The sequence below is a fragment of the Spermophilus citellus genome (assembly GCF_964194105.1).
Source record: "Spermophilus citellus genome assembly, chromosome: 6".
Taxonomy (NCBI): Eukaryota; Metazoa; Chordata; class Mammalia; order Rodentia; family Sciuridae; genus Spermophilus; species Spermophilus citellus.
The window spans coordinates 163805369-163820130 of NC_138187.1; the positions used below are offsets into that span (position 1 = coordinate 163805369).

General features: G+C 49.6%; 1 protein-coding gene across 4 annotated transcripts in view; it reads left to right on the top strand.

Annotated features, from left to right (window-relative positions):
- ILDR2 (immunoglobulin like domain containing receptor 2) overlaps positions 1-14762 on the top strand; it is a 56285-nt gene that overhangs the window by 11731 nt on the left and 29792 nt on the right. For all 4 annotated transcript variants that reach the window (XM_081297541.1, XM_081297542.1, XM_081297544.1 and 1 more), the window contains exons 2-3: positions 3139-3471; positions 4298-4417. In XM_081297541.1, the coding sequence (XP_081153667.1) occupies positions 3139-3471; positions 4298-4417 (453 nt within the window). The remainder of the gene's footprint in view (positions 1-3138; positions 3472-4297; positions 4418-14762) is intronic.

The following is a 14762-nucleotide window of genomic DNA, read 5'->3' on the forward strand; positions in this document are numbered from 1 at the left end:
CCTGAGCAGTGTGCGCTGAGAAGCACAGCGGGACACTGTCCCTGTCCACTCCTAATGACGAGGTCCAGCGTGGTTGGGCCGTAACTGCCCGTCCCGCCCCGTTCACACTTCCCATCTCACCTGGGCAGCTTGCTTGCCCCGCTCTGGGTTCACAGCTTCATGGAAGTCAGAGGCTACTCTTGACAGCCACAGCAACACGGCAGCCACCAGATTTATTGAGTCCTTACTGTATACCAGGCATTCTCCTAAGTATCTAAGATAGCATGTCGTTTAACCCTCAGACGACTCCACAAGGTGTAACTGTCATTCTGGTTTCCCTCCTGAGTTGACCAGTCAGCCTGAGGCTGATACCTTATAAGGTGGATGGATGTAGGCTGGAGTGGTGAGGCCTGGGCTCTCATCCAGGCCTGACTCCAGAGTCTGCACCTTTAACTGTCATGCTGTGAAAAAGCAAAGGTTGCTGAGAAAGCAGTCCTTATTCTTGGGAGCGCAAGTCTGTGTCTGTCATGGAAGAGGCTGAGGACTGACTAACGCTAGTTAATAATTGGTTGAGAGAGTCCAGTGGCTTGCTTGCTCAATGCCTAATCTCATTAACAGAGAACATAGCCAGGGAGGAGGCTATTCTTCATAGTCATTTAATGAACAAAACCCCAACTCAACTCTCATTCTCAACACAAATAAATGAATGATAAAGAACATTAACCCCCCACCACACTGTATGGGGCACCTGTCTCCTTTGCTGGTTGATTTGTCCTGGGAAGCCTAAGAACTCTGCTTTACCCATGGAGCCTTGTAGGGAGCGGAACAGAAGGGAGATGGCCAAGTACAGAGTGTCCCCGGGACAGTGCCTGTGACTGATCATCCAGCCCAACTGCTCTGACTGAAGTCACTTCACCTTCCTGTTCCTTTTTATCATCTGAAAAATTGGGCTGTGAATAAAGATTTGAAGAAGAATCACAAGGACTGAAAATCAGTGTAAAAATCAGTGCAGTAGAATTTAAGGAGAAACTGTGCAGACGTGTGTTTTCCTAATGCAGCCTTGTGAGTCAGGAAGAGCAGAATCAGACCACAACATCTGGGGGTGTGAAGGGGAGCGTGGGGACTAGTTTCCAATCTGTTTAATGTGCCTATAATCTAAGCTGGTGGTGGTGGGTGGTCTTTGGGATGCAGGAGCTTCAGAACGGGAGGTGGGGAGGTGAGGCAGGGTACACTCTCTTCTGCCTTCTACCTGGGTCAGCGCCCTCTGTGGAGTCCACTCTATGGAGCTGCCTGATGAGGTCACATCTGCTAACGACCTAGGGGTGGGCATGATGATGATCACGAGTCTCGGATGGCTCTGTGGACATCACCAGGGCCTCAGGACTAGCACATGGCCAGGAGACGGTGGGAGCCCCGCCTCTGCTGCCAACGCTCTTTACTATACTACACGGTGGTGACTCAGTAACCAGCTTCCCCGCAGAGTCCTGGACATGCTCCTGTCGCAGTCACCCATTGGCTCATCCGTTCCCCGGGCAGTGACAGGTAGCTGTAGAGCACCTGGTGGGTACAGAAGGCTGAGATCTGATACATCGCAAATCCTTCTTGTGGAGAAGCCAATCTCGAAGGGGAATTAGAATCTAGGTTCTCGTTGTGCTTTTCATTGAAGAGAAACTCGGGGCTGGAAATCAAAAGACCTGAGATGTGTTATCTTGCCCTGGTGAAGGGAGCCTCAGTGAGGGAGTGGCTTTGTGGGATGTCATCGTGGGCAAGGACACAAGGCACCTGAGACAGCAGACCTTGCTCGGTGTCCCAGGTCCCCACTGCAGGTCTCGGGCAAGACTCTGCCTTGGGTGCCTGTGTCCACTTCGGAACCTCGTCCCTCTGTCTTCAGATCCCATTTTTCTGCCTCTTGTCATATTTCGATTTCTGCTTCTAACAGATGTTCCCAAGCTGGAAACTCTCCCACACAACTGGGAACCTTCTGGTCTTGTAGCCTGGGATGTCTAAATCCTATGGTCAGGTTCACAGTGGCCCTTCAAGGTCTCCTGGACACTCTGCTGATCTCTCACTCACCCGTGTTCCCCTCTTGCTTAGTCACCAAGCCTCAGGTTGGATCTTTTTGCCACTTAAACTTCTAATCTGCTTTTTAGTTCTTGTTTTGGCTACCCTTCAGAGCTTTTGGACTTAGTCTCCTGCCTTTGATCTGGAATAAAGGCTTCTCTTCTCCTTCATCTCTGTCCGCTTTACTTGGTCACCAGCAGGAAGGGAAGTCACCTCCTCTTCAAGTCACACTTCCTGGCTTCTTTTTCACTACTTGTGGAACATATGTTGAGTATCTGTGGGCTTCATACGCCAGCAAGGTAATCACCCTTCTTACCTGAAAGGGAATGAAAATAAATAATGGCAAAATTATTGTGATAAATGTCTAGAAGAGAATGCTGGATATTCCAATGGCACAAAGGAGGACGTGACAAACTGGGTTGGTCAAGAAGCCTTTGAGCTGGGTTTTGAAGGATGCAGAAGAGTTTCCCAAGAAAGTGGGAAAGCATTCCAGAAGCAGGGAACACCCTGTGAACAGGCCTGGAGGTGTGAGAGAGTTCGTCCCGGCGGGAAAACTGATAGGCATTTGATTGATACTCCTGGAGCCTGGTGCCAAAGTAGAGGTGCTTCAAAGAGCTGAGGCTGCAAGGGGAAGAGGAAGCAGGTGGGGAGCACCTTAGATGCTTTGCTGAGGGTCCTCGAGGTTATAGAGGAGGGGTGGAGCATTTCTAAGAAAGAGGACCAACTGTCAGATTTAGAAAGGTTACCTGAGTTTTAGCCAGGAGGACGGTCCGGATGTTGACCGGGGGATGCAGGGAGATCTGACGGAGGATTTCATCATCTTCTAGGCAAGAAACAGAGGCCCAAGCAAAAGCATGGGAGTGAGGTTAAAGAGGAGAGGGGAAACCTTAACAATGTTAACAGATCACGATGGCTAGACTCAGTGACCGACTGGACACAGGGAGTGAAGTAGGTGTCTGGAAAAGACCACCAGGTGGACCTGGATGCCATCAATTCCAGTGGAGAAGATGGCAGGAACGGTTGGGGCAGTAAAGTGGGAAGGCGGTGGTGGGTGGCCGGGATGTGGCCCTGTGTGGACATGCGGGTTCTGTTTTGCAGCCGTGGCCGAAGGCCTCCAGGTGACAGTGCCCGACAAGAGGAAGGTGGCCATGCTCTTCCAGCCCGCGGTGCTTCGCTGCCACTTCTCCACCTCCTCCCGTCGGCCCGCCGTCGTGCAGTGGAAGTTCAAGTCCTACTGCCAGGATCGCATGGGGGAGTCCTTGGGCATGTCCTCCCCCCGGGCCCAGTCACTCAGCAAGAGGAACCTGGAATGGGACCCCTACTTGGACTGTTTAGATAGCAGGAGGACAGTCCGAGTGGTGGCTTCAAAACAGGGCTCCACCGTTACCCTGGGAGACTTCTACAGGGGCAGAGAGATCACCATTGTTCACGGTACGGATGCCCTCCTCTGGACTCTAGGCAAAGGGAGGAGGTCAGCGGCATTCTCCGCTGACACAAGGGGACACCAGCCTCTCACTCTTTCAGCCCCTGAGGTCCCACTTTATAGGAGGTGGGAGCATGAAGAGACCCAGCAGATTGCTCTAGGGGAAAGGGGCTGGGCGTCGGCGGGCCAGTGCCGCCTCCAGAGAGCACAGAGGCCCGCGGAGGACAGTTCTTAGGTTCGGAGCTGAGTCAGAGTAGGTTCCAGTGAAGGAGCTTCCGTCCCAGGTCCTAAGCCTTGACAGCGCTTTTTTGGCCCTTTCCCAGCCTGGGAAGCAGACTTTGCTAAGAACCTCCTCCCCAGGGAGAAGGGAGGTCACACACAAGTTGCAGAGCCAGGCGGATGTGTGGCCTGAGCCCCGTGGGTTTTTGTATCAGTTCCACCCTGTCTCCTGCTCCCTAAGTTTTGGGATTAAAAAAAAAGTTCCAGGAGTCTGATACAAGCTGTTTGACTATTCAAACTATGGAGAATTCCTGTTAAATCAGCTGATTTCTAGGAGTCCAGGGTTATTCTGGAACTTGTCCGTCTCTTGGGGCCTCTGCAGGCCTGGGTGGAAGCCTCCCTGCCACAGCTGGAGCGAGACGCGCCTGCACTGTCTCTGGTTCTCACCTGAGGGAGGCCAGTTTTTGCTATTGTTTTGTTGGTTTTGTTTTAAATAAAGGAACATCTTTCAATCGCCATCCAGGCAGATTCAGAGAACACTCTCCCGTCCCCAGTTGCTCAGTGCTTTTCTTGCTGAGGACAGAGTTTGAGAACTGGGTCCTTCTTTTGTGACAGATGCAGATCTTCAAATTGGAAAGCTCATGTGGGGTGACAGTGGGCTCTATTACTGTGTCATCACCACCCCCGATGACCTGGAGGGCAAGAACGAGGACTCCGTGGAGCTGCTGGTGTTGGGTAAGTGACCGCCAAGGCCCGGGTTCGCCTGGACACTGTCCTGTGCTCACATCTCTGCCTGAGCGTATTGGTGGCTTGCATGCAGCCTTTCTGGTTGGTGTTCAGACCAGCCTGCTTTGGACGATGCGCCTGGGAGCAGCAGCTTTATGGATGTCTTGCTTCCTGGAGGCTGCAGCCCCGGTTAGCCTCGGCCCAGTGTTTTCTCCTCGCTTCGTTCCCTCCTCCTTTCCACTTTACCTTTAACCTGGACTTCACTCTTACTCTTTACTTGGCCCTTCATCGGTGAACTGTTGAAGCAGCGTAGACACCACGGAGAGTTAGAATTCCTTGGTGTGTGAGTGGCTCTAGTGACCTCAGGGTCCTTCCCACTCACTCCGTCTCCTGAAGACAGGTGGCTATAAACCAGAGTCCCCTAGCAGAGGGTGCACCACAACAAGAACTGTTTGGGAGATGTCCTCGTGTTTAATTGGAAGGCGAATTCTGGAAACCTAAAGGGGTCTGAGTGACTAAAAGCACATAGATTCAATCCTCATTACTGTCAGTCTCTTTGTAACAGAAGGCTCCTCCTGATTGGTGGCTCCTTCTCTGTGGAGTCAAGGAATGCGCCTGTTCCAGAAATGACCTCCTGTTGACACTGAAAACTGAGTGCATGTTTTGTGTTCTATAGATGTTGGCTGAGTAAGAAAATTAGAATAAAGCATGCAGAAACTGCCTCAAGTGTAGGAGAAGGGGGTGATTGAAGACATCCACTTGAAGCAATTTTTCAGAATAAATTACATTTTTTGTAGCTTCCTAGACATCAAGTGACAGCGATTTGGAGAATGGGTAAGGGTGCCTTGTTTTAAAGGCAGTCGAGGTTGAAGATTGATTTTTACCCTTTGTGGGAACCTGAATTGCCAGAAATAAAGTGGCATCTTCTACTTAGAATGTCTAACCGTAGTTTTAATCGCATAACTTTGGCAAAACAATTGTTCTGAAGCCTTAGTGTGCATTTTACAAATTGGACTAAAGGTAATGTTGGGCACCTTGCTAGAAGGCTGACTTAATCTTGGGGCCCAAAATACAAAGCGTAACTGCTGAGACTTTTTTTATTTCCTTTCAAAAGGAAATAAAAACCGAAAGGCTTATATTAATGTTGCAAAAGAACACAGGAGGCTGAATTTGAGATCTGCTGTGGCTCCATGAATCAGAAGGGAATAAAGAAGATTAATTTTTGCTTAATCACACAACTCTAATAGCCAAGTTTGGAGGAACAAGTGGCTCATTGAGCCTGCAATTAGCTAATTGGGAGCACAGTTATTCGACCAGGCGGCCATTTGCAGAGAAGTAATTGACTATGAAGGAGAACGAGGCCACAGGTAAAAACCACTTGAAAACATTGGTCCCAGTTGTTCTGCACACAGGGAAACGAACTGAGGCAAAGTGGTCCTCTGCTGGAGTGGGCGGGAGCATTCCCCCACATCACAGCACACGAAGCAACTGGGGTCAAGTATGCTGTTCTCAGGGCCAAAGGGACCCGCAACTGGTGGGTGAGAGCAAGGCTCAGAAGAGCATGGTCACCAACGGCAGGAGGCAAGATGAAGGACAGAGATCAGTGCTTACTCTGAACAGAATCTTGAGGGGAAACTGGAGAAGCTGCCAATCAAAGTTCCTGGCGGGAGAAGCAGCCCAGCTGAGCAGACCCGGGCGAGGTCTGGGGGGAGGAACCGCATGGCTCTGCGTGGCCACGTGGGAACGCTCAAGTGGGATTGATGGGCCATGGAAATGTTAGGGCAGCACGACTCAGGTTACCCATTTAGAGGGTTAGTTGGCAATCTGCGAACATTTTCTGGGTGCATAAAGTACTGAACGCAAAACTGAGCCTTGTTGGCCTTGATACTCCTTTGTGAAAAATTTCAAAACACTGTCCCAGTTTTGAACATCCTAGTTGTTTGGTTGTTGTATCCCGCAGGCCTCTTTGATAGGTGTGTTCTTTTGAGACCAGGAGAATGACCTCATTTCTGAGGCCAGCCACTAAGGAAATGGAAACATCAGTGGGAAGATAACAGGGGTCCATGGTTGACCAACGACCACGTCCATGAGTCACTAGTTCGGTCGGTCACTGAATTTTGTGAGGAATGCTTGGAGGATTTGTTCCAGTGTAGAGGACTCAGAGTGGGGACCGTGGAAGATGTCTCCCCATATTTGAAGTGACGTTGTACAGGAGGGGCTGGAAGCACACTGCTTGGCTGGGCAGAAGAAGCTGGGAGTGGAGGGGAGGGTCAGCCTCAGGGGAAGAAGGCCCGTCAGCACCTGGAGACATCTATACCTGGATCGAGCATCTTGGCAGCAGTGGGCACTATGGAGAGGAAAACCCACTCAGCCTAATTACTTGTGAGCTTTATTTGCAATTCTAAACTGTTGGGTTAAGAAGTAAAAAACAGACGTGCTGGTAAATAAGAAGGTGACCCCCAGGAAATCCTTCCTCTTTACAGAGATGGACAGGGTTTCAGAACAGAGTGGGTGATGCTCACTCGCAGGGACCAGAGGGAGGATGCTGTGGCCTATGCTTGAGCCAGACAGATGTGTGGCCTGGCTGACAGGTCAGGCTAGCAGGTCTCACAGGGTGTACAAAAGAAACACCTGGCAGTGGCTGGAAGGAGCAGCCACCCTGGTTCTTGGAGATGATTGCAAAACAGGGAGCAGAGAACTGATTGGATTTCAGATGCATTCGTGACGAAAGATGATCTACAGAGACAAACTGGATGCAAAGTTGAGGAGAATTTAGTTTCCTGAGTATATTCCCAAAGGTGAGGCTGGAAAGCTGATGGGCAAGACCGTGAGGTGTCATGTAGGTAACACTCAGATGTTTGGACTTTGCCGGGGGTGGTGGCACACACCTGTAACCCCAGCGGCTCCTGAGGCAGGAGGATCCCAACAACCAAGGAGCTGTGACCAGTGAGGAGACACCAGCCACCTCCCAGGAGGCTGTCGATGTTTATGGAGTGGACTCTTCATGATCAACATGCACATGCTCAGCACTGACTCTTAAGAGGCACAAGGTGAGCACAGCTCTGGGGCCTCCCCATTCCCACGTAAGACACAGGCCCCACAGCGCCTTCATTCTTGGCACCTAGCTAGGCAACCTGGAGAGAAGGAAGTGCAGGAACTGGTCCTGGCCTTGGAAGCACTCAGAGTCAGGGTGCTCCTGGTGCTGTGGGGGAAACCAAGGCCAGACACACCCAGAGCCAAGGTACCACTCTCAGAGCGAGACTGGAACACGAGACCAGCGGATACTGTCCTGGACCGCCACCCTGTCAGCTCTGTGGCGCACTCTGCTCTCCTGCCCATTGTTACTGGAACCTGTTACTCTGATCCTACCTCCCACTGAGGTCCAGGCCTGCTTTCCAAGTGTCAGTGAGACACCACCACTGTGGTGTCCCATGACTTCTTATGGGATGTGTCCTAAGCCCCACTCATTCTCCTGCCTCTTAACCTGCTTTCCCACTGTCCTCCTTCTCACGTCGTGGCCAGCTGTGGCTCAGCAAGGTAGAAACGTGTCCCCTGTCTGACCCATCCCTCTTCATTTCCCTTTATACATCACTCACCCAGATCCTCTGCATCCCTCTCAGGAATGTTCTAGGTTGCCTGTCCTCAGTTCCCCACGGATTCAGAAGCCCACACTTTTCACCTGTGCCACGGCAGCAGCCCCGGGTCTTGCTCCTCTGCTTGGACCTCTCTCTGCGGCATCACTTACCCGCCTGCTGAGCACCGTTCTGATTCTGAGACCTAACTTCACTGTTCTGGCTCTCGGAGTCTTCAGGATGAAATCAAACCTCTTTGGTTTTTGGTACCAAGGATTGAACCCAGGGGCACTTAACCACTGAACCACATCCCCAGCCCCTTTTTAGTTTTATTTAGAAACAGGGTCTGCTGAGTTGCTTAGGGCCTCACTAATTTGCTGAGGCTGGCTTTTAACTCATGATCCTCCTGCCTCAGGAGCCGCTGGGGTTACAAGTGTGCGCCACCACCCCCGGCAAAGTCCAAACATCTGAGTGTTACCTGTATGACAACTCACGGTCTTGCCCATCAGCTTTCCAGCCTCACCTTTAGGAATATACTCAGGAAACTAAATTCTCCTCAACTTTGCATCTAGTTTGTCTCTTTCGTCACTAATGCATCTGAAATCCAATCAGTTCTCTGCTCCCTGTTTTGCAATCATCTCCAAGAACCAGGGTGGCTGCTCCTTCCAGCCACTGTGGGGGGGGGGGGGACAGTTTATTCCCTGTCCTTTCAGATTGTGCATATGTCTTCCCATCGATCAGTAGGGTTGTGACTTCTTCTAAGTGAAGAACAACTTTGTGAGCTTCTTTTTCTTAAGAGCCCTGGGTTGACTGGGCATCCGGATATTTTAATTCAGTGTGACCTCTGCTGATCCCAGTGTCAGCACCACTTGAAGAGATACACTGAGCCCTCCTTACTGTAGTCACCTCTGAGCCAAGCTCTGCCTAGTCACCCTTAAGACCAGAACTTGTTCCAGTTGTTCTTTGCAGTTCCTCAAATCCCAGTATAAACCCATAGTAAAGTTCTGATTCTGCCTTCTTTCCCGGTTGTGAGGAGGTCGGGATTTGCTGCCTACTCACTTCCACCATTTCCTCCTGGCACCCCACTTGGAGTTCTTTGGTTATTTAAATTATTACTAATGATATTTCCTTGGGGGCTATGCTTAAAAGCAGCAGAGATAGGCACTGGCTGACTTAAGCCAAAAAGGAACTTGTTGGAAGGCTGCGGGAGTTGAAGAAAGGTGGAGACTCAGTCTTGAAAGTCAGGGTAGCACTCATTGCCCTCAACGACTGCCGGCTCAGGGTCATTGCTTCATCTTGGCCAGACGTGGGTTAGGAGGCGCCTGGGTAGCTCCCTTCCACGTGGTGCCAGGGGTCTACACTTTCCCACTTGTTTGGCTCTGCTGTGGGGACCTTTGCCCCCAGCTACAGACACACACGCGCACGCACACACATGCACACACACATTCTCACTCACTCACAGGCAGGGAGAGAGGAAAGTCACGTGGAACTTTTTAGGGGCCAGAACTGGGAGTGCCAGGAGTTCCACCTGCTGACATTTTGAATGTGCCCAGGAAGAAAATAAAAGGGTTTGAACACAGTAGTTTCTGCCTTGCCAGAGATGCTCCAGGGCTGTGTCACAGGAATTTGTGGGTAATGTCTTTAGGGCTCTGTAGCCAGAACAAAACAGATTTAGATGTCATTCTCTGCTCTTGCATTTTCCCACTCGAGAGTCAGTCTTAGGCCAGACAGCCCAATCGGCCCACTTTGGTCAGCTGTCTGCTGCTCAGCCTTGGGAGATCAGGGGCTTTGGTGAACCATCCATCAAGACCCAGACAAGAATTAATCCCCTCAAGTAAATTGGGGCACTGTTGGAAAAAAAAAGGAATACAAGTGGGGCCCAAGAAGCAGTGAATGTTCACCAGTGGCACCACTGACATGGTATACAGGGAGGGCCAGTCAGAGTTCACAAACTGTTCTGCGAGAATCTTGTAAGAGAGGAGGACAGGCGCTATTTTGCTCATTTTCCAAATAAAGAAATTAATGTCCAGGTTTTATGACATTAAAAAAAGAACTATAGATAATCAAACCCACGTGTTCTGATTCCTGGACTCATCTCCTTCCATAATACCATGCAACCTGTGTGTGTGTGAGTGTGAGTGTGTGTGTGTGTGTGTGTGTGTGTGTGTTAAGAAGCCATAGAATGAGCTGTGTTTTAACAATGTGGCTGCTGCCCTGAGCCATGGGTCAATTTCTATTTGCCCCAGGTTTGTTTCAGCCTTTTACTTTGTTTCTTGGTGAAACTGCCTACAACCATTGACCTAGGCCCTCACTTCAAAGACATGGCTGTTCCTGTCTGGATTGAATACCTCCCCACTGAGTGAGACTCACCCCTCCTTCTACCCCGTGCATCTGAACCATCCACAAACTGCTGTGGATGCTTCTTTCAGAGGCTTCAGAAATATCCAAAGATCTGAGATTCACAGAAATGGAGGACAACCACCGATTGATTCAACACTAAACAGGAAAACCATGCCGAACACCCTTCAATGTCTTTTTGGTGATTCAGAAGGTAAAGTCATTCTGAAGCTGGAAATGCACACAGTGTTGTGCGTGCTTTGAGATGACAGTGACAGATACCTTAGAAATGTTTAGACAGCCGTTTGGTATCCTAGGGCCAGACCAGTCAGAGGAAGGAGGGGGAGCTTCCAGAATGTGCCACCTGAGATGAGAGGTGCAGGATCAGTGGCAAGGGCAGCCTGTTTATAACCAGAACCATGCCACCGTCTGGATAGGCATCGGGTTCCTTCGGTCAGCTCCAGCTGTCAGGAAGAGGACTCACCATTTCAGGAAGGCTCATGCAGAGAAGTTATTATTGTAAAATTTAGAAGTAACCTGCTCTGACTTCTTTCTAGGAGGGCCTGACCCCATCTTTCTGATGTCCCACCTGGTAGCTTGCTTTTAAGACCTCCAATCAGAACAAGGGGGAAGGAGCCCCTGCAGAACAGGGGCTGGAGGGGCATTCTTGCTCTGTCCTCTAAGAGGACTTCAGCCAGAGGATGTTTAGATTCAAGCTCAGGAAGACATTCCTAAGGGCAGATTACACACTGGGGAAATGCAGGATGGCTGAGGGAAGCTATAGAACCCCCCTGCTCTGAGGAGCTTTCACTTAGAACAGGTTCTCCTGTCTGGGGTAGTGGATGAGTGAGATGGCTTCCCAGAGTCTGCTCGGTGATTTTGACTCTATTTGAAAGATGCACAGATTTCCGAGCTCATTCTCCTTAGAGGGTATTGTAGATACTGAAGTTTGGTTTTATTTTAAGATTGTTTCTGCCTCAGAAAAAAAGGATACATGTTTTTTATCAATATTTCAAACAAAACAGAAAAAATAAAGAAGCCAGCATCTCCTAAAATTTTGCTATCTATAGTCAACTGTTACATTTTCCAGAACTGGTTTGGTTGCAAAGGATGGAGGCTCCCCTTGCTCAGGAGAAGTCTTTGCTGAAGTCATCAGGAAGCCTGGGAGTTCCCGGCTTCAGGCATGGCTGAGTGCTAGGCTCTGAGATAGAAACAATAGTAAAATAAAACCAGGCTGGGCGTCTTTTAGGGGAACTCCACATCCCCACCTCCCACTGCCCCTCAGGACCAGGCAGGCTTTCTCCAGGAGGGCAGGATGCCTCCCCAGGTCCAGTGTCCATGGCCTCAGACCTCCCAGCTCTCTTCCTCTTTCCCTGTGATTTCTGCGAAGTCCTGTTGTGGAGGTGCCTGTGTGCTGGGGAGGAGGCAAGCCTTGAGATCTGAAGGGATGAGGGAAAGGAGTAGCTTCCTAAAGGAAAGCAGGCAGTTGTTTCCAAATGAAGAAGCAGCGCGTGCCAGGCAGGCAAAAACACACACTGGTGACACGTTGTGGAATGCATCACCAGTTTTTGCTGCTTTAGGGCCAAATGCAGCACTAATCCCAGAGGCCAGAAATAGGTATGTTCTCAGCAGGCCCCTGTGAGCAGGCAGCAACTGGGGATTGATTCTGCCCCTCAAATGTGGTGTTATGGAGTTACCTTTGCACTCCTGTCTCAGAAAAAAAAATGCTTATTATCAATATTTCAAACAAAACAGAAATGAACCAAAAAAGGAAAACATCTCCTAAAGTTTTGCTACCTATAGTCAACATGCTCCTATTTTTTCTTCCATCTCCTCCTGAGACTTAGAAGTACATCATGTATTACCTAGACAAGTGGTGAAGAAATGGGTGGGCATGGGTTGTTGTTGTTTTTGTTGTTGTTCTTAAATCAAGCTGTTCACAGTTCTGTGCCTGAAATTGTTATTGTGGTAGAGTATAAACTTTTCTGCCCAGTAGTGTGAAAAAGCTAATAAGAACCTAATAAGAAGCCAGTGAATTTTGGGGAGAGGTATCTCTCAAGAGGTGACTGCAGGGGTGTCTGGTAGGAGTGTGTTTGTATGGCTTGCAGAAATGCCCTAGCACCCACCCCTGGACTCCACTGGCTGCCTCCTTTGAAGCCTGTCTGTCACTCTCTGGTGAGTAGTTCAGGCTGTTCAGAAAGGCTACTTGTTGCCAAGCTCCCCACCCCCTCCCTCTTTGCCTGCCCAGCCCCGAGCTGCTAACCAGGGAGATTTGCCCATTAGAAGGGCCTCAGCTCCCAGGGTTCCCATGGCAACAGCCTCCTTGGAGGTCTTTGTTGCTTGCTAAAACTTTGATCTCTGAGAGTGGCTGCTGCTGTTTCTCTGGAAGATTTACAAACAGAGGAAGAGGGGGAAAGAATTGGGGGAGAAGAAAGAAAAAGTTTACTCCTGGCAGAAGGGAGAGAAAGAATTAATTACAGAGCCACACTCTGGCCATAAATCTGGAGACGACTCCTTTGGAACATCTTCTGATTTGGGCTGTGCCCACATTTTCATTTGTCGCCCTGTGCAGAAGATTTCAAATGGGACTGGTCCTCCTAGTAGGGCAGAACATCCTCCTTCAGCACACACTTGTGCCTTCAGATTCCAGGGGGGCTGAGATAACCCCAGAGGCTGCATGAATGGAGAAACACAGTGGCTTTTCAAGCCTCTGCCCCACTGTTCCCCACCCCCTGCCGTGGCTTGCTCTGCCCTAAGCTTACCCAGGCACCTCTGTCAGTCTTGTTTTTAGAAAGAATCAGAAAAAAATATGTTAAAAGTCCAGAGGAGGAGGAGCCAGAAACCAGGCATCAGCTAGAATCTGATTCTAGTTCCTGACTGTGGTTAACAGCATTCTACTGAGAAGTGGGGGCAGGTGGTCAAGGCCTCCAATGTCAGGACCATGCCCTTTGCTCCTTACTCTTTAGATCTCTCACCTGCGTAGTCTCAAGCTTGCTTTGATATCTATTTAAATTACAATTTAAATTTAATGTGTATTTTTGCACGCTATCTCCCTAGCACAGTCCAGCACAGTGAAGATAAGAAATAAATAAGTGACATTGTCTTGTCCTTAGAAAAATTTCTCTTTGTGAAGATTAGAGTTTTGAAGTAGCGAACAATGTAAGAAAAGACTACAGTTGTGTTTGGATATTAAATATCTAGGCCACTGATTCTCAGAAGGGAGTAGTTTTGCCTCCCAGGAGCATTTGGTGAAGTTTGAAGACATGTTTTAATTGTCACAACTTGTAGGAAGCCAAGTCATCTAGTGGGTAGGCCAGGGAGGCTGCTGAACCTTCTGCAACACAGAGGATAGCCCTCTCCTACTCAGCAAATAATTATCTGGGCTCCAAATGTCAACAGTGCCAGGTGGTGAAAGTCTGTTTGGATACTGGATAAGGTCCACTGTGAACAGCAGAGGTTTTGGAGTCAGCTTTGGACTCTAATACTGTGACCATAGACAAGTCCATATCTCTAAAAATAAGAGAAGGGTCATAAAGACACATGGAAGACCTACAGTGAAGATTCAATGGTGCATAATAAGCACTCAATGAAGGTTAGCATCCTTCCCCACCCCTTCCTGTTCCCCGCCTCTCATCACCAGTGTGCCATCCCTAGTCTGAGAGAGCCATCTTTAGGGAAATCTACATTGAGGGACTCCTGCTAAAGAGCAGATTTTCTTCCCGGGTGTTCCATAGACAGAGGCTTTAATGGGCCATCTGTGAATTGGCAATCCTATTACTAATAGATTCACATTTTCTCAATGACATCTGCCCTGTGCTTTGCCAATGGTGACCCTAATCAGCCCTGTGGAGTCTTCCTGCTAGTGGATTGGCCTGCGTTCTGTCCCAGCATGCTGTATTTTGGTTGCTATTGGAAGTCCCCATTTTCTCAGTGGACGGCCCTTAGTTAATCACAGAGTGTTTTCTACCTGAGCTAAATACAAGGATTAGGGGCCGAGCCAGTCCATGAAGCCTGGAGGAGTTTGGAGAAGACCTAGGACTTGGATTAGGATCTAGGTGGGTCTGCGAAGACTTTAGATAGAATGCCTTTGGAATTTATCCTTCAAACTAGGAGGCCCTGAAGAGTAAAAGCGGAGGGGAAGTTTTAAATAATCTGTGGCAAGACCACAGGCAGGTACTGAGATCGTCCAGGCAAACTGGTATGATGGCGCCCTTCCTTAGAGGATGACCACCTCCAGGAGTCTCCCGCGAACCAAAAAGAAGACGTAGAGGACCTGAGGTCCCATTCTTGTCCCTCAGGTCCCCGGCCTAACCCCTGCTGCTAGGTGGCGTGTTATTCATGGAGACCGAAGGCGCACGCACGTCTCCATTCGTCCGCTTGCACAAGCCCCGGGGCCCAGGGAGAGGGTGATGTGACATAACGGTATTTCCAGAAAAAACGCTCCC